The sequence below is a fragment of the Canis aureus genome, chromosome 16 (genome assembly GCF_053574225.1).
Source record: "Canis aureus isolate CA01 chromosome 16, VMU_Caureus_v.1.0, whole genome shotgun sequence".
In the NCBI taxonomy this organism is placed as follows: domain Eukaryota; kingdom Metazoa; phylum Chordata; class Mammalia; order Carnivora; family Canidae; genus Canis; species Canis aureus.
The window spans coordinates 51,381,936-51,399,816 of NC_135626.1; the positions used below are offsets into that span (position 1 = coordinate 51,381,936).

The 17,881-nt window shown below is 59.2% G+C and overlaps 1 protein-coding gene across 3 annotated transcripts in view; it reads right to left on the minus strand.

Moving 5' to 3' along the window:
• WNT3 (Wnt family member 3) overlaps positions 1-17,881 on the minus strand; it is a 51,258-nt gene that overhangs the window by 6,333 nt on the left and 27,044 nt on the right. For all 3 annotated transcript variants that reach the window (XR_013354853.1, XR_013354852.1, XM_077854031.1), the window contains exons 2-4: positions 7,004-7,245; positions 3,443-3,708; positions 2,290-2,777 (exon numbers count right to left, since the gene is read on the minus strand). Coding sequence is in view for 1 of the 3 variants with exons in the window: in XM_077854031.1 (XP_077710157.1) it covers positions 2,298-2,777; positions 3,443-3,708; positions 7,004-7,245 (988 nt within the window). In the remaining 2 variants the exon portion in view is untranslated. The remainder of the gene's footprint in view (positions 1-2,289; positions 2,778-3,442; positions 3,709-7,003; positions 7,246-17,881) is intronic.

The window sequence follows — 17,881 nt, forward strand, 5'->3', positions numbered from 1 at the left end:
ACTCAACAAGTTATAAATTTGTTAAAAGGGCACCACATTGGAAGAGAATCCTCCAGCTATCCCAGAGCAAGAGCTCCAGTGACCAGAAAGGAGGGGCCTCCGGGGAGCCCCCCTCTCCCCGGTCTGTCTGGATATGGCATTTTGATACCATGTCTGTGTGGCACTTTCTGTACGATTGGAGAAAATACCATTCTACTTCAGAAATGGGAGAAGAGATGGCCGAAGATGTGTTAATTCATCTTAGAATCAGTACTAATTACAGGGGTGACGGGGAGGGGACTTTTCTGGACACTGAGGGTCAAACCAGCACCTCCTTCCCTGCTTGGCAGATGGCTTATCTTGGCTACCGACCTGGAGAGGGAAGATGCTGGAACAAGCTGCCGGGTCTGACTCAGTGACCCTAGAGCCACCTAGAGCCACCAATAGGGCCTGGGCTACTGCTGCTGTAGCCTCTGCAGGACCCACATGTGAAGCTTTCTGGAGGCAGAGACCCGAGCTCTGTGTCCTCACCCTAGTAACAGGTAAGCCAGACAAATGTCCAGTGCACAGTCCCTCTAGAGTGACCAGAGCTATGTCCTACTTGGGGACACCATGTTGCCTCTGGCCACAGTGGGCATGCTAACAACGAGCCGGTGAGCTCTTTCATACTCGCTGACCTTTCAGTTGTTGTGAGGAGCAGGAAATAAACCTTGCCCAAGTTTTATTGGGCAAGTGAGATGGTGTCATCATCCCACTGAACAATGACACCCTCATGTCACATCTCTCTGATGGCATTTATCACTCTATTAGTTTTAGATTCAGAGAGGCATTCACCTCTGGTAACTCACTTGAGCCTCATAAAACTTCTGTTAGGCTCTTACCATCCCTGTACGGATGAGGAAACTGGACTTGGGGCTTCCACGGCTGGTATGTGGTGGAGCTGTGTCCTCTCTCCAGCGGCCACACTGTGCCCATTCAGACACCAAGAAAGTGGTACCTCCTGCTGCCTCTCTGGACCCCGTCCCCGCCAGGTCACAACTTGAGCTACACCGAGGGGCCTCCCAGATGAACTCACTCAGAGCTCTCCCCACGATGTGGGTTCCTCCGCACCTCAGAGAGGCCCGGCCCCTCCCCCAGCCCCACACAGTGTAGTCAGGTGCCACCAGCCCTGAGATGGCCCCTGTGGAACTGCATCACCCAGTGGGGTGCTCTCCCCTGCACTGTCCCGGGGCAGCAGTGGGGGATGATCCAGGCAGGTAGGTTCTCTGCAATGAACCAAGCACCATCCCCACAGCCCCTCTGAGGAGGATGATAGATAAGGAGGCAGATCTATAAAAACCCTCTCATCAGGGTCTCATCTGGCTGGCAAGTGGTGGCAGCTTGGACCAGGGCTCATGCTCTATAGACTAGTCTCCTTCTCAGGGTAGAGAAAAGGGAGAGAGGGCATAGCAGCCTCAGACCTTCCACCTCCAAGACTCTAGGACCACCCTATGTCAGTCCTCCCCTATGCTGGGGACCTAGGGATCCAAGGGCCAGGCCCCATGTCTCCCACGCAGGCCACCTCTGGGAAGCTTGGGAACATAATCCACCTGCCTTTGATCCCTTGATTACTCACCGACAGCACTCTGAACTTGAATCCCTCCTCCTCCCCATCCCCTTCCATAAACTCGGTAAGAGTGGCCCCTGCTCCACCCAAGCTTCAGATCTGTCAGGATATGGGCTTATACACCGCTTCCCCCACCCACCTCCTTGAGGTCAGGAGGATTTATGCTTGTGCAAAAAGTGGCATGAAAGTTCAAGGTGGGTGCAAAAGGGGTCTGCCCCTGGGGTAAAAAGAAAATCTCTGGCCAACTATTTCAACAATTTTAACCCCTCGGGTTACAGTAAGAAAACTGAGGCCCATGGAAGTGAAAGAACGGGAAATTAGGGACTTCGTGGAACAGGGCAAAGTCGGGACCAGAAGTCAGGTGTCCCTACTCTGCCTCCACAGATGCTCAGTAGTGACAGCCAGTGGCCACGCAAAAATTTGGCCTGGCTCACCGTGTACTAACTTGTACATGTGAATCAATTGCTTGCAGTCTCGTGTACACACACACTTAGCTGGGATCTGTGCTTTGTGTAAGCCACCAAAAGCGGCACAGGGACCATCCCCACTGGAGCTGAGGAAATCCTGGCTTCCTATCTTGGCCAGGGAAACCTGAGTGTCTTGGACAGCTCAGAAACAGAAGTGGGGTGGTCAAGAAGAGGTGGGCAAACCCAGTTCCCTGTCCTGAGGCCCCCCAGCCCTCCCACCCCAACGCGCCACCCTACCTGGCTCCCTACTTGCAGGTGTGCACGTCGTAGATGCGGATGCACTCCTGGCAGCTCACGTAGCAGCACCAGTGGAAGATGCAGTGGCATTTCTCCTTCCGCTTCTCCGTCCTCGTGTTGTGGCCACGGCCACAGCACAGCAGGTCGCAGCCATCGATGCCGTGAGAGGTGACATTGCAAGTCCGGTCCCTGGTGCCAAAGGAGCCCGTCTCGGGATTGGGCTCGCAGAAGTTGGGGGAGTTCTCATAGTAGACCAGGTCTCTCTCGGTGGGCGGCTTGAACAGCGCATACTTGGCGCGGAGGGTCTCCACCCAGCCACGGGATTCACGGTGCTTCTCCACCACCATCTCCGAGGCACTGTCGTACTTGTCCTTGAGGAAGTCGCCGATAGCGCGGAAGTCGGGTTGGGCCCACCAGCAGGTCTTGACCTCGCAGCTGCCCGACAGCCCGTGGCACTTGCATTTAAGGTGCATGTGGTCCAGGATGGTCTGGGGAAGAGGAGTAGCGGGTGGCCCCTGGCTCGACCCCCCCGGGAGCACCACCTAGGCCCTCCCTCTCTGCCCCTGCCCACCCGATTCCTGGAGCCTTCTCTATTCCTAGCGGGTGTTAGAAGAGAATGGATTGGGGGCGAAGGTACGGACCTAAAGGATGATGGCCGTGGTTTCCTGCCTCCTCACAGCCCCAAGCATTGGCAGAAATCGCAGCCATTTCTCAAAGCTATAGGTATTAGGGACTGTGATCCTAGTTTAACAGATGGAGAAACTGAGGCTGGGAGCTTAAGTGACTCGCCCTACGTCAAACAAGCAGAGGAAGCGGTGGAGGCTGAGTTCAAAGCCAGGCCCAGCGGTGTCCAGAGCCCTGCCCAGGCAGCCCAAGAGCACCGATCGGCCGGCGGGTACCTGCGCCAGAGCTGACGCACCCCTGGGCAGGCGCAGACGGGGAACAGCCCAGGGAGAAAGGGGAACGGAAGGGGTGATTGTGGGGTGTGGGTGGGGGCCAAGCACAGGCCAGGGGAAGGAGGAGAGCAGGGGTCCGGGCAGCACGAGGGCCACCAGAAGGGCAGGGCGGGGCGAGGCCAGCCGGGAGGGCCAGGGCCAGGGTCCGAAGGGTAGGTGGAGGGGGGTGGTGTCCGGCGAGGGCGGTCGCGGCTCACCGTGCGGCCCGCCTCGTTGTTGTGCTTGTTCATGGCCGAGCGTGCGTCCGGCCTGTTCTCGCGCGCATCCGCGAACTCCCGGGACACGAGCACCCCGAAGTCGGCGTCCTCGCTGCAGCCGCCCCACTTCCAGCCCTCGCCGGGCGGCCCCTTGTGATGCGAGTCGCAGCCGCAGATGGTGGAGGTGCCCTCGGCGCAGGAGCGCGTGACGGCGAAGGCCACGCCGGCAGAGGCGATGGCGTGCACGAAGGCCGACTCGCGGGTGGCTGCGGGGAGGGCATTGCTCAGGCGGGGCGTGGGGGCGCAGCCGCCCTGCCTCGACCTCCCCAGCCGCGAGGAAAGAGGGAGGAACCGAGGCGCCCTTCTGACCCCCTTGGGCTGGCCCAGCCTCTGAGGTATCCCCCGCTTTACAGATGAGCAGACTGAGGCCCGGGCAGCCAATGGATTAACCCAGGGCCTCAACGCCTGGTCCAGCACAGAGCTGACCCTGGTAAAAGCAGCCACAGAAAGTACAGCTCTGGCAGGTTGCTGAAGGGATGGGGCCTCCTGCCCTCCATCTGCCCCAACCCTCCCACTCCCGAGAGCCCGAGGCCTGCGGGGGTGAGGCCACCCCCCCCCACCCCCCCAGAGGCGCTTGGGCAGACCCTTCCTTTCCTGAGAGCCGCAGTTACTCTCTGTAACGGCCGTAACTTCCCTCTGCCGCTGAAGCTCCCGAGCCTCCCCCTGCCACCACCGGGAGGACAGAGCACAGGACAGGATCCCAGGGCTTCAGGGCTGTCCCCCGACCTCAGGATACTGATGGCCACCTTGGAGCGCTCAGTATGCGCCAGAGTCTGCCCTTCATGGGCTTTATCCCATTTAGTCCTCCGCCAAGGCTGCAGAAGGTCTTAGTATAGGCCCATTTTACAGATGCAGACATTGAGGATCAGAGGGCCAAGGCCTGGGAGACCTGCCGTCCAACCCTCTCCCTCCCTCCCGAGCAGGAGGTGACCTAGAGGGTCGCGGCCCGGCTGCGCACACCGGGGACAGCGCCCGGTAGCCGCGGGGCCACCTCGGAGGGGCCGCCCGGCCCGCCTCCACCGACGGCCCCGCCGGCGCACGAGCCCGCGAAGCCGGGCGGACTGAGGCCGCGGTGGGGGCGGGGGCAAGGCCCGAGGCCCGGCCGCCCCCCCCCCGCCCCCCGCCGCTGTCCTCGCCCCCGGTGCGGCTCCCGCCCTCCGCGGGGCGCCCGGGGCGAGCGGGGGGCGGCGGCGCCGGGAGCCCGCGCCTCGCTTCCGGCCGGGCCCGCGGCCTCTCGCGGCGGCGGCGGCGGCGGCGGCGGCGGCGGCGGCGGCGGCGGCGGCGGCGGCGGCGCCCGGACCCCGGGCCGCGCTCGGTTCCCAGCCCCGGGGCGGCGGGGGCGGCGGGGGCGGCGGGGGCGGGGCGGGGATTAGCCTGGGAGCGGCGCTGACAGCCCCGCTGTGCCGGTCCCCGTCCGGCGGGGCCCGCTGGGCCGCTCAATCCGCCTTTGTTCGCGCGGTGTCACACCGCATTACCCGCATAATGCGGCCGCCGGGCCCGGGCCGCCGGGCCGGCCGCCACCGCGTAGCAACGGGCGGCTCCCGCGGCCGGGCCGCGCCCCCGGCCCCGGCGCCGGCCCGCGAAATCCCCATTGAAGCGGCGCCCCCCGCCCCCGCCCCGCCCCGCCCCGCGCCGCGCCGAATGGCCAGAGGGCGTGTGAATGGCGCGGCGGCCGCAGCGGGCGCGGGGCCGGGCCGCGCGGTGGGGGGCGGCGCTCGGGCCCCTTTCAAGCCGCCTAAGCCCTCGGGGCCGCCCGCGCCCGCCCGCGCCCGCCCGCGCCCCGCCGTCGCGGCCCGTCGCCTTCCGGCCGCCGACCCCCGCCCCGCGGCTGCCGCGCGAGCCCCCCGCGGGCCGCGGCCCCGCCTCCGCCCCGCCTCCGCCTCGGGGCCGGCCGGGCGCGGGGAGCGGGTCCCCCCCGGCTCTCCACGCGGGGCCTGGGCGCACCCGCGGGCCGGCGTGGAGCCTTCTTCCCGGGCCTTGCTCCGCCTCGTCCGGTTCTGGAGTCTCCGACCTATCCCCCCCCCCCCGCCCCCACGAGTGCCCTCTTGAAGTTAGAGAGGAAGGCAGGTACGAGACCTACAGTGTGACCGACAGCGTTTAGCACAGACGTGGATGGGCGTAAGCCCAGAGGCCCGACTTTCATCGCCAGATGTCCCAAGAGGGCAGCAGCAACCAGAAGGCGAGTCTTGCTTTCGGGGAGCGCGTCTAGACGCCAGGCTGTTTGATTAAGAGCTACCTGGCCCGAGGTGGGGGGCCCCGGAAGGCGGTGAGACGGACACACCAGGCAAGATCGGGTTTGAAATGCAAACCGCCGCCACTTGGCCCCAATTAGAGGCCAAACCTTTTATGTAAACAAGGAATAATTAGCTTTGGTAATAGAAGCGTAAACAGAATCATCATCCATTGATTCGCTAATTGCTCCCCTGTCCCTTGACAATGGCCCGTAGGTCAGACGGACCCAGCACAGCTGAGGCCCAGGTGAAGGGCTCCCCACCCCCCACCCCCCCCATCCCCCCCACCCCCGCGTGCTAAAATGTAGAGGGTCAGTGCTCCTCATCCTCCACCCCACCTCCAAATCCACCTGGCTCTCAGATCCCTGTTCCTTCTGGCTATAAATATAGTTCTTGTAAAAGAAGGGAGGGCCAGGCTCCCGAGTTTGGGTGGCAAAGCCTTGGTGGTGGTCCGGAGGGTTCAAGTTGCTGCAGAAAAGGAGCGGCAGCTCCAGGGGGCCAGCTGGGGTCATTAAATTCCAGGACACTGCCATTCCTCAGAGTTGCCCATCTTCAGCCCAGAACTCACCACCCCAAAGTCTCCTTCGCCCTCATCCCTCTCCCCTAGTCTTGCTTGAAGTCAAGTTGTGTGAATGCCAATCATTTCAGGCACCAGGTGATTCGCCTCCCAGGTTGCAGGAGGGTGAGGAAGGTACCCCGAGGCCAGCACACCCTCTAGCCCTCCACTGCATATCCAGAGTGCAGGGGCAGGGGGACCAGCAGAATCTTCTCACAGAAATGCTTGGGGGCAACGCAGTGCCACAAGCACCGGGCAGTTTCCTCAGCTCCAGAATTTTCTATATGGGAGGGACCCAGAGGTGGTGATGCTCCCCACCTCACCCAAAAGCTGGATTTGCATGGCGCTCAACACACTGTTGGGAAGATGTCACAAATGTCCACATCAAAGCCTCCCTACCTCACTGTGAGGGGGTGAGGACAGAGGCCACGGCCCCCTGTCCTGCCCTAGGATCTCAGGACACAGAGCATCCCAAGGCTGCTTGCCCTACAGCAGCACCTGGGAAGGTGTGGCTGCCATGGTGACAGTCTGGGTCAGTCCAGAGGGGGCCAACCCACTTTAGAGGCACCTGCAGGTCCTGACCAGCTTCATGGCCATCCCCTGGGGACCCCTGAGCCCAAAGCTGAGGCACCCTGACGTGGAAGAGTCACCATGACCTGCTGCCCTCCCCTATCCGGTCCCTCCCCCACCTGCTACCCGGCCCAGAGACAGTACCTTTGTCCAGGACAGGACCGAAGATGGCCAGGCTGTCATCTATGGTGGTGCAGTTCCAGCGGCGGCCCCGGAACTGGTGCTGGCACTCCTGGATGCCCAACTTCACTCCCTCAGCCACGCTGGGCATGATTTCAATGTAATTCCGGCAGAAGCGCAGCTGCTTGGGGACCAGGCCTGGGATGGAGCCGCAGAGCAGGGGCTGTGAGCCCAGGGATGTGTACTGCTGGCCCAGGGCCAGGGACCTGCAGGCAGACAGAGAGCGGTGGCACTGCCAGCACAAAGCACATGGCCCATCACTGGCCCTTGTTCTTCCCAGGGAGCCCTGGGGGGTAGGTGGAGCCACGGAGGGCCCGCAGGCCAGCCCCAACCCAGAGCCTTGAGTGACCTGGTCCCTGAATGTGCTGCCCTGACCGCACGAGTACACTGGCCCCTTGAAGGGCAGGGCTCAGGTCCAGGCAAAGTCGCCCCCTGATGTGGGCATATCTGACATGAGTGTGGGGACCCTCAGAAACCTCCCTCAGGGGCACTCAGGGGGCAACGCAATATCGCATGAAAAGAATCCTGGATTGAAAAGAATAAAAATAAATTAAAAAAAAAATGAAGAATCCTGGATTGGAGAGATGGAAATGGGAGGTTAAGTCCCAGGTTAAGTCCTAGGCTCTGGGCCAGTTGCCCCGACAGGCACTGAAGCGGTTGGGCTGGACAATCTGCTAGGGAGTCTAAGTTTCTGGGGCCACATGGAGGCTCTGGCGACCCATGGGAGATAACCCAAACCTAAAGCAAGGTAGGTGCCAGGAGCTGGCTTGACCCCAGTCCCATCTCAGATGAAGCAGAGAAGCTGAGAAGCCTCCGTTCCTCAGCAGGGAACTTGTACATGCATGTGTGCCTAAGGTTTGCATGCACGCATGGACCCATGCATGCTGCCCGTGGCAGTGCCCCTGAGCCTCCTCCCCAGGATGCTGCCTGCCCAGCTCAAAGCCCCTCGGTGTCTCCCCAGGGAATTGATGGCTTCTACTAGGTCCTCTGTGCTTTGTCCACAGGGGGCCTCCATAACCATCTTGACAGCTTCCTAGAAGTTTCTAGAGTGCCATCTTTCCCCTCACCAGAAACTGGAGCTTGCCTGCCTTCCTTCCTTCCTTCCTTCCTTCCTTCCTTCCTTCCTTCCTTCCTTCCTTTCTTCCTTTCTCTCTTTCTCTCTCTCTTTCTTTCTTTCTTTCTTTCTTTCTTTCTTTCTTTCTTTCTTTCTTTCTTTCTTTCTTTCAGATTTCATTTATTTATTCATGAGAGGCACAGAGAGGGAGAGGCAGAGACATAGGCGGAGGGAGAAGCAGCCCGATGTGGGACTCGATCTCGGGACTCCAGGATCACACCCTGGGTGGAAGGCAGGCGCTAAACCGCTGATTGGCTTTGTTTCAAGACAAGTTTAGCTCAGTGTCCAGAGGGGGAGGATCTCAGATCATGCTCTCCCAGCCAACACTTATGACCCCAATCAAGTCACCTTACCCTTCTAACCCTCATTTCTCAATGCATAGCCTGTCAACCTCAGCTTTTATAAAGAGCCAACAGAAGGAAAGATCTTGTGGGGAGGCGGCGGAGGAGGAACAAGAGTTTAAAATACTAGAGAGCCAACGTGCGGCTCTTCCACTCTCTCCCCCAGCACAGGAACAGCAGGAATGACATTTTGTGTGAGAAACTGATCCGTGGGTCTCAGTGGACTTGAAGGCCAGTTGCAATCAACCCTGTGAATCAGGAGCAGTGTGAGCAAGAAGAAGGCTTGCACTGGGGCCCATCTCCTCCCCCTTTACATCCAGCACTGACCCAAGGCTCTAGTCTGACAGTGACCTCGGTCGAGTCCCCCACCCAAAGCGATGACAGAAGCCTTGGGAAGAGGGACCTCAGATCAGGAAACATAGGCACACAGGGCTGAATTAAACATTTGCCATTTATCAGCTCTTATTATGCGCCGGGTGCTTTACATGTAGCATTTCCCATCACTTCTCCAAGGCAGAGAATATTACTACCCGTCCCCCCCAAGACGAGGAAGCCCAAATTTGGGAAGTAAGACAGCTTGCTCAAGGCTTTTTGATGCCAGGTCTGGGGCAGAGCACAGCACACTCGCCGGGCTGAGCCTTTTTCTTGGGTTTGCTTCATTGAATCCTATGACAACTGTATGACACAGAAGGGGGCGTTACAGCAGCCCTGTTTTTGGGTGGCGTAGTCTTGCGTCCTGAGTAACCAGCCCAGCGCACAGAGCTGCTAAGAATTTGCTCGTTGGACCCCAGGCCATCGGACTCCAGAGCCGAGGAGTGTGCCACTTGCCGTCTGGGCAATGCCTGCTTGGGGCCTGAGCTGGGGGGGCGGCGGTGGCTGCAGGCCTGGCCCATCTGTGCCCTGAGCCTCACCACGGATCCCATGCCTGAGTGGGAGAGAGCAGGTCCACCCAGAGCCCACTGATGGGCGCATGGCACACAGCCCCTGATGGGGCCCTGCAGCCTGTTCTCTCCTGCCCCCACCCTGTTTACAGTTATAAACAGGGTATCCTGATAAGAATGATATTCAAACGTCTATCACTGATTACATGCTGGGCCTCTTCTAAGCGCTCCTGTCCCTTACCCTATGTAATCCTCGAAGCAAGTCCTTGTCATCACATTATTATCCCATTTCCTAGATGAGGAAACTGAGACCAGGAAGCTAAGTATCCTACCCCAGTCTGCAGGACTGCAACGAGTCAGTGTTGAGCCTCCCTCCCCGTTCAGGCTGCCTCCCCACCTGCTCTTAACCGGCTGCCCCAGCAGCTCTGCAATCCCTGGAGCGGGAACTGAGCCCAGGGTTCGGGCTGGATGGTCAGCACAGCGCCATCCTGAGAGCGCGGCTGGGGAGCAGGGCTCCCCTGGGAAGAAGCGCAGGCCTTTCCCACTCCCTCCTCTGGCATTTAGGAGCCTATGAGGAGGACAGTCAGAGAGGGGGGCTGAGACCCGATAGGGGACTCTGCTACCTGCATGGCCCCTCCTTGGTTTGGTCCTGAATGTGGTGGTGGCTCCTGGCCCCCTCCCCGTGCCCTGGCCTGGCTCCTGCCTGGCCCAGAGCAGCAGGGGAAGACCTGGTACCCACTTCCCAGCCTCAGTGTTCCTCCCCTTTGGCCAGGCCAGTCTCCCCAGTGTCCCTACCACAGGCATCTCTGTCCTTGCATGTGTCGGGAGGTGTGGACCTCCCTTGTGGTGGCCACGCTTGCCATCAGCGTGGCCTCCTGCCCCCTCTACACACTCTAATGTGGGCCGGTCTGTCCCTCAATCACTTCTGGCACCAGGGGCTGTATCCCATGTCACCCCCCATTATTGATCTGCCCACCAGCCAAGGCCCCTAGTGCCCCAAGGCTCCAGCCTCTCTTCACCCAGAGTTGAAAGTGGGGCCCCAGGGGACCTCCAGGACCCTTCCTCTACCCCTTCCCCTCCATCACTTTCCTTCCTCCTCCTTCCTAGCTCTCCCCTCACCCCTCGGTGGGCCTGGGCGCCCTCAAGCGAAGCTGAGCCCTGGGCCAGAATCAGAGCCTATGGGAGGAGCCCTGAGAGAGCGTGGAGCCCACAGGGAGAGGCGGCTTGCCCCCGGCTGCACAGCCCGAACCCCGGAGTCAGGTGGGGCTGCTGGCCACCGTGGAGAGGGAGGCCGAGGGGTGGGGACCCCCCCACTGCCTCTTTGTTTCCACTCGGTGAGGCCACTTCTGTCCCAGCACTCCAAAGGGGTGCCCACTCCCTGGTCTCATCAGCCCCCTGCAGGTGGGCCTCCCCACCCAGCAGAAGCCCCCAGCCCCGGGCACTGGCTGGCTGCCAAGGCCAGAGTTGCTCCCCAAACCTCCCCCAGCAGGGAGATGCCTCGTTCTTTGCCCCTTCTCTGAAGGACACTGAGACCCTGAGTCTGTAGTCTCCTCCGACCCACGCAGATTCCCTCTCGCCCCCCGCGGCCACGTGCAAGGCCAGCCGTCAGAGCGACAGCCGTTCCTCTTGCACACCCGGCCTGGCACCTCACGGATGCTTCCTCACAACAGCTCCAGGAGGTGGGCCCTGCCGCCCCCATTTTACAGAGGGGAAGACTGAGGCAGAGAGCAACCAGGCACACAGGGAAGTGGCCGAGTCTCAATTGAGCCCTGGGTTTGTCTGACTCCGAGTATGATGCCGCTCACCCTCTGAAGACAGCTCCAGACCTCAGAGTTGGTGAGTTCCTTCCTCTCCTGCCATCCCCAGGCTTCCCCCTGATGCCCGGGCCAGCCACCGTGTGCCCCACGGCCAGGCTGCCCAGTGCAAACCCGGCTCTGCTCTTTCCTAACTACTGATCTCTAACAGTGCACACAACCTGTCCCTGCCTCAGTTTCCTCACCTGTAAAATAGACGTAATAAGAGGAAGAAATGATATCAAGAGCTGGGCACATGGGAAGCCTTTCATAAGCTTCAGTCGTTGTGGTTACCATGTGTTGAAGGGTTGTCCCCAGCACTTTGTCCCCTGCCCTGTCAGCAACCTTCTGCCTCCTGCCCTGTCATTCCTGACTTGATAGAACACTTGAGAATTTCCAGAGCCCCTTCCCATCCATCACTGGGAAGGACGCCTTGGAGCAGAGCAAAGTCGGCCCCTTCCCCAGCAGCTCAGTCCTAACTGGGGTGGCTGGACAGACATCTGTGACCTGGCTGAGTGTTAAAGGTAAGCCAAAAGGAGACATTTCCAGAATGTTCCATTCGAGGGTTTCAGCTCAGACCTGGACATTCTGCTGGTCATGAACAAGGCCCTCTGGGAATGGGGGCGTCGGGCTGGCAATGGGGCTAAAGAGGCCTCTGCCATGGGATTGATTTCGGTAGGAGAGCTGCTCTCCCCCAAACATGGCCTGGCACCCCTGGCCTTGCACTCCTCCCCACACGGGACTCAGGTCTGAAACCCCACCACCACAGATACATCAGTTTAGCTCACAGCTCCTTGTCTCCATTATGAAGTCCACGTTCCCCTGGCCAGGGTGGGCTGGGGGACGTCATACAGTGAGCCTCATTCGCCTTAATTCTTCCCGCCGGAATGCAAGTGGCTCTGGGGGCTCTGCCCAGACGCCGCCGTCTCCCCATCCCTGCTGTCCCCACGGCCGCGCCAGCTGAGCCCCCTCCGCCTGGAGCACCTGTCTGCTCACCACCAGCTCCTGACAAGCAGCTTACCCATCCTTCAGGACGTGACTCGTGGGCCCCCTCCTTTCTAAAGACTTTCATGGGCCCCCAGACAGTCCTGCCTCTGTGTCTTTCCTGTACCCTATTCAAACCTTCTTATCGCAAAGTGCGGGGCTCTTGTGTTTCCAGTTCAGTCTGGCTGTGGGAGTCTGAGCTCCCCAAGGAGAGAGGTTGTGTCTCTTCTGTTTCTCCAACGCCTCACCCCGTACCATGTACACTTGTGCACACACATGCACATACACACACACACGTGGGCACACTTGGTCTACAGAAAGGCACGCAATAGGTTCTCGCTAATTCTCAAGGGAAGGAATGAAGGAACCACTCCTTCCCCAAAAGGCCAGTCTGATGGCCCCTGTCTTGCAGCTCCTTAGCCTCACTCCCCAGGAATCCAGGCATCCGGAGGTTTCGCCTCCACACAGGACAAGACTCCTCGGTTCCGCAGAGGAAGTCCCTATGGTTAGGACCTCAGACGACAGCCAGGCTCCCAGGGGAGGTGGGGACCCGCCTGGCACCGGCAGCTGGTGAGGGGGAGGGCGGAGGACACTGCCAGGCCTTCCCAGCCGGGCACGGGCTATTTATACCCAGCTCCTGGCCTGACCCTGCCCTAGGCCCTGCCACCCTCCCCTGAGGACAGCTCATCCTCCGCCCCAACCACCCACCGCCCAGCTGGGCTGAGGATAGACACAGGCAGCCGGGCAGATGGGCAGCAGGTGCCAGCGAGCAACAGGCTGCTCGTGGAGCCCGCGACGCTGACCTCTCAGTGAAAGTCCCTCTCCAAGCAGGCTGGACTTCAATAAGTACACTGCCCTGTGGGACTCCGGCTGCTCCCCGGTTCTCCACACCCCCGCCCCCCGACACCACCTCTGTCTCCAGAGGGCTGAACGTGGGCTATGCGGTGAGCCAGGGCAGAGAGAAAACTTCTAGCCACAGACCGCGGTCTGCCTGGACGCCAGCCTGACTTACACAGCTATCACACGGTGAGACACAAGTGTCCTGTGCCGGGTATCCGTCCGGTGACGCTGGCACTGTTGACACACAGGTCCTGCCATCGCCCAGCAGCGGCCTGCCTGGCTTCGGGCTGCCAGGGCTGCATGCTGCACCGTCCCTACCCTGCCTTCCTTAACGATCTCTCAGGGTCGGAGCGCTGCACCCCAACCAGTGGCCTCCCTTGTACCCAGACTTGTTTCTGTTCTTTACCTTGGGCCTCCCTACTCCCTAGCGTAATAGGGTTTTAGAGATGGAGGGGCCTCGGGAGGCCTCTAGTTCAGGGTGTTTTGTATTTGTTAGCTATTTTTTTTCCAGATGGAATCATACACAACCTCCCCCCAGCCCTCTAGACATAAAACATATAAAAAGAGGGGACCGTTCCTCTTTTAAAGCTAAATGTACGGGGCGATTTGGGTGACTCAGTCGGTTGAGCATCTGCCTTGGGCTCAGGTCATGATCAGGGTCCTGGGATCGAGCCCCGCATCGGGCTCCCTGCTCAGTGGGGAGCCTGCTTCTATTCTTCCCTCTGCCTGCTGCTCCCCCCTGCTTGTGCTCTCTCTTTCTCTGTCAAATAAATAAATAAAATCTCTTTTAAAAATGTAAAATTTAAAAATAAAGCTAAACGTACAATTACCAGTTGATGGAGAAATTCCACTCCTAGCTATGGGCCCAAGAGAATCGAAAGCAGGAATGCAAATGGACACGTGCATGTCAGTTTGACGGCAGCGCTCTTCACAGCAGCCAACAGGTGGGCACCCCAAGCGTCCATCAGAGGGACAGACAACGAAATGTGGCATAGCCCTACAGCGGAATATTACTCAGCTGCAGAAAGGAATGAAGTTCCTTGCTCTGACACGGATGAACCTTGACGACATCATGCTGAATGAAAAAAACCAGTCCATAAAAGGACAAATATTGTATGATTCCACCTACGCGAGGCACCTAGAATAGGCCAATTCCTATGACAGGAATAGACGCTACCAGAGGCTGGGCACTAGGAGGGCAGTTACTGCTTCGTGAGTACAGCTTCTGCCCCCACTGACGGCCCCTCCTCGGGATGAACCCTGACGACCACACCTCTAATCTGAGCCTTTCCTCCTCTAGTTGGGAAGAGCGACTGAGGCCCAGAGAGGGTCCCAAGTCACACCGTCACATACGGGCAGGCCCGGGGGAGACGGGCAGGGACACAGCCCAGGGAGAGTCTCCCCTTCCCCTTCTTCCAGTCTCGGGTGAGCTCCATGGCCAAACCTCCCCCAGCTGTGCCTTTCTTGGAGTCGGAAAGGTCCTCACCTTCCCCCAGGGAATAGGAAGGACAAAAGCACCTGCCATGGGTGCTGAGAGGGGCAAAGGAGACAGAAAGGGGAAGGAGTCGGAAACCACTTCCTCTGTGGTCTTCTGTCTCTCTCCTCCAGAGTGACCACCATGTTTCTGGAAGCCGCACAATAAGCCAGTGCTTGGTGCTCCACCTGCTGGCTCCTGGGCAGTACTGGGCAGTACTGGGCAGGTGCCCTCCCTGTTCCCCGGCCCAATGGGGCCCCACCCTGGCCTGGGACAAGACGAAAACTTCCAGAAGGAGAAGGCAAGGCTTGGAAATGGACAGGAAGAGCCATGTGTTGATTTGGAAACACAAGGCTATTACCTTTCCATTGAAGTCAAGAGGTCCTTTGGGGCTGGCTGATGGCATGAAGGGAACCTGACAAGTTCAGCAGCACATCCTGAGTGGGGCAGGCCAGAGGCAGGGCCCGGTGGGCCCTGATGCACCTAATTCCTGGGACACCAGGAGCTATGACCCAAAATGGCACCTGCCCCTGACATGGGAGGCCCGGGTTAGGACACTCACCCCCCGTCCCTCGGCAGGGAACTTGTGATAAAGGCAGACAGACCTAACTCATGATTCCCAAGCTGCAGCTCTTCTTGCCCCACCACTGATCCTCTCTGGAGCAGGTGTGGGCCCCATGGATGTGGAGCACTAACTCAACCCCGCACCCATCTCAGTGCAGGCCAAGGCTAGGGAGTCGCTTCTGAGTCCAAGGGGGCTCCTGTTCCCGTGATCTACGGGGCAAGCCTAGAGACACCTCAACGGATGTCTTTCATCAAAGAAGTGGGGAGATAGCTCTGGACCTATAAGAACTTCTGAACCCAGGAAGGCCCAACCCTCCTGCTGGGCTTCCCATCTTGATTTAGTCCCAGCCAGCCAGCCCAGGGCAGGAGGGCAACAAATGTGTGGAGTGGATGCAGGTGCCCGCCCTTGGGAGAGGAGGTTAAAGCCTTCCTTTGGTAAACAAATTCATTCCCCGCCTGTTCACTCAACACACATTTGAGTGATGATTTGGAATTGGGCAGAGCGCCAGGTTCTAGGGACATGGAGCGGCAGTAAGCCACACCCACAGAGCACCCAGACCAGGAGGCATCTGCCAATTATGGAGCCACAGCATTTCTCCAGCACCTACCAAGTCTGGGTGCCAGGGGTGCCATGAACAAGTGACTCCCAAGGCTCTTGTGACCTATAACCCTTGCAACCACCATGCCAGAGGGTGCACTGTCAGAGCCGAGACATTCAGGAGGCAGAGGCAAGAGGGTCCCAGCCAGTGGTGATGACGAAGGCATGGCTGGGTCTCCCTCGGGAGGCACTGGGGTGGCAGGGAAGCCCCAGGTACGAGGTGGGAGTGGGAACCACAGCTGCTCCACTCCAGCTGGAGACCAGAAACTCTACAAAGGAGCAAGATGGGGAAAGGAGCCCTGAGTGCCAAGCTTTATGCAGGCAACCCGGGCAGCCATTGGAGGCTCCCAAACTGGCCTTTGGAATATTAATCTATTAGACAAATCTATCTGTGAAATGGGCCCCAGGGGGCATTATGCTAAGGAGAGTCCCAGGCTTGGTTGTATGTTACAACCCCTGGGGGACATGTTTTCACTGGTTTGGGGTGACCCATATGCATGAGCGGGGCGGGAGGCAGGAGGAGCATTAGGAGCAGAGAGGAGGGAGTACATGGGAAATAGGAAGGACAAAGCATGACCAAGGTTTTAAGCCAGGATGACCAGGAGGATGGATAGGATGTCAAAAGAAAGGGAACTTAAAAGGTGAAGCAGATTTGGGAAGAAAGACAAAGATAATTTGTGGGGCCAATGAGACCCCCCCCCCCAGACACCCATGTCCAGGCATGCTGGAAAAAGACAGAGCCTGGGAATTCAGATTTGGGAATCTGTGCTGGAGCTAATAGCTGAATGATGCTTGAGGCCTTGTCCCTCCCCACGGCACACGGTAAAGGATGAGACACCAGGGACCCTCACAGTGTAGGTGCCCAGGGAGGAACCCCTTTGGTGCCTCGAGAAATGCAGGGCACTCCTGGGAGGAAGGGCACCAACATGGGGGCCAGGACCTCATGTCAGATGGCCCTCACATATTAGGCCGAGGCATGGGGAAGGCTCTCCCAAAACCCTGCAGGAGGCAGGTTGGTTGGGCCTCAGTCAGCCAACATTAGCACCAAGCGCCCACGTCTGGCTTCTGTTTCCCGGTATTTCTGATGAGGTCCCCATGGAGGCGCGGCCAACATACTTGGACAGAGTGAGTCACCACACCCTTCTTTTGCTCTGGTCTTTCCCTCTTCAACTTTTGTCTCCACCCTCCTCCCTGGGCGAGAGCCCTGAATGCACACTCACCCATCAACTCACAGCCTCGTCCTCCTGTAGGGCCCCTCTCTGTGCACATGAGTGGCATCTCCTAGCCTGACCCTCCTGCTCCTGACTGGAAGCCACAAAGGGAGCCCTTCCCTCTCACCCTGAGACACAGGTCCTGGGCCTTTCCCTCAGGTTGGCTCGGCTGAAATCTGGGCCTTTGGACTTTGGTCTCAGCCTTTTCTGGACCTATCACCCTGTAGCGTGTGCCCCAGGTCACCATGTGTGTGGCAGGGACAGGAGGATGGGAGGCTGTGGGTGAACGTGAGAGAAAAGGGGTATTCCAGGCCAACTGTCCACACCACCATGGATGGTAAACCCACACATCCCCCAAACATGAAGCAAAGTAAAAACCATTTCCTCCCATTGGGCAGCACTGATGACTCACCATGGGAGCCCTAGAAGGGTCTTCCTGCCTTCCTGTCTCTCCCTAAACTCTCCAACGCAACAAGCTGGGCGCTATGGCCAAGTGGTCACTTCTACCTTCGGTGAGCGACCTTGACAACCTTCCTCTGCCTTCTGCCTTCTAGAGGTCTCCTTGTAGGGCCAAGTGGCGCCCTCTGAGGAGGTGTGCTAAGACTGCCAGAGGGCCCAGAGGGGCCACAGCTCTGGATAACCCTGGGAGGAGGTGATGAGGTGGGTGGTGGACACTCAAAACCAGGGATTTGATCAAAGACTGAGTCCCCATCAGAGGGAGGGGGCAGAGGTGCAGGCCCTGAGCTCCATCCACCATCCAGTCCAGAGCGCTGTGGGATGTTTCTTTGGGGAGGAGAGGGAGGGAGGGGAAGGCAGGCCAGCCTCAGCTGGAATGTTACGGCTTCTGTTCTCCAAAGCAGCTCCCAGAGCGGCTGGCCTGCGGCTCCCGGCTGATCTGATAAGATGTGACAAGGCGGCCTGAAAAATGTTGAAACCTGTAAAATGTTTAAACCTGTTTTTTGTTGTGTTGTGAGCATGAGGGTTTTATTTATTTATTTTTTCTCAATTTCATAGGAAAGTGGAGATGATCAGAGTAGAGAAG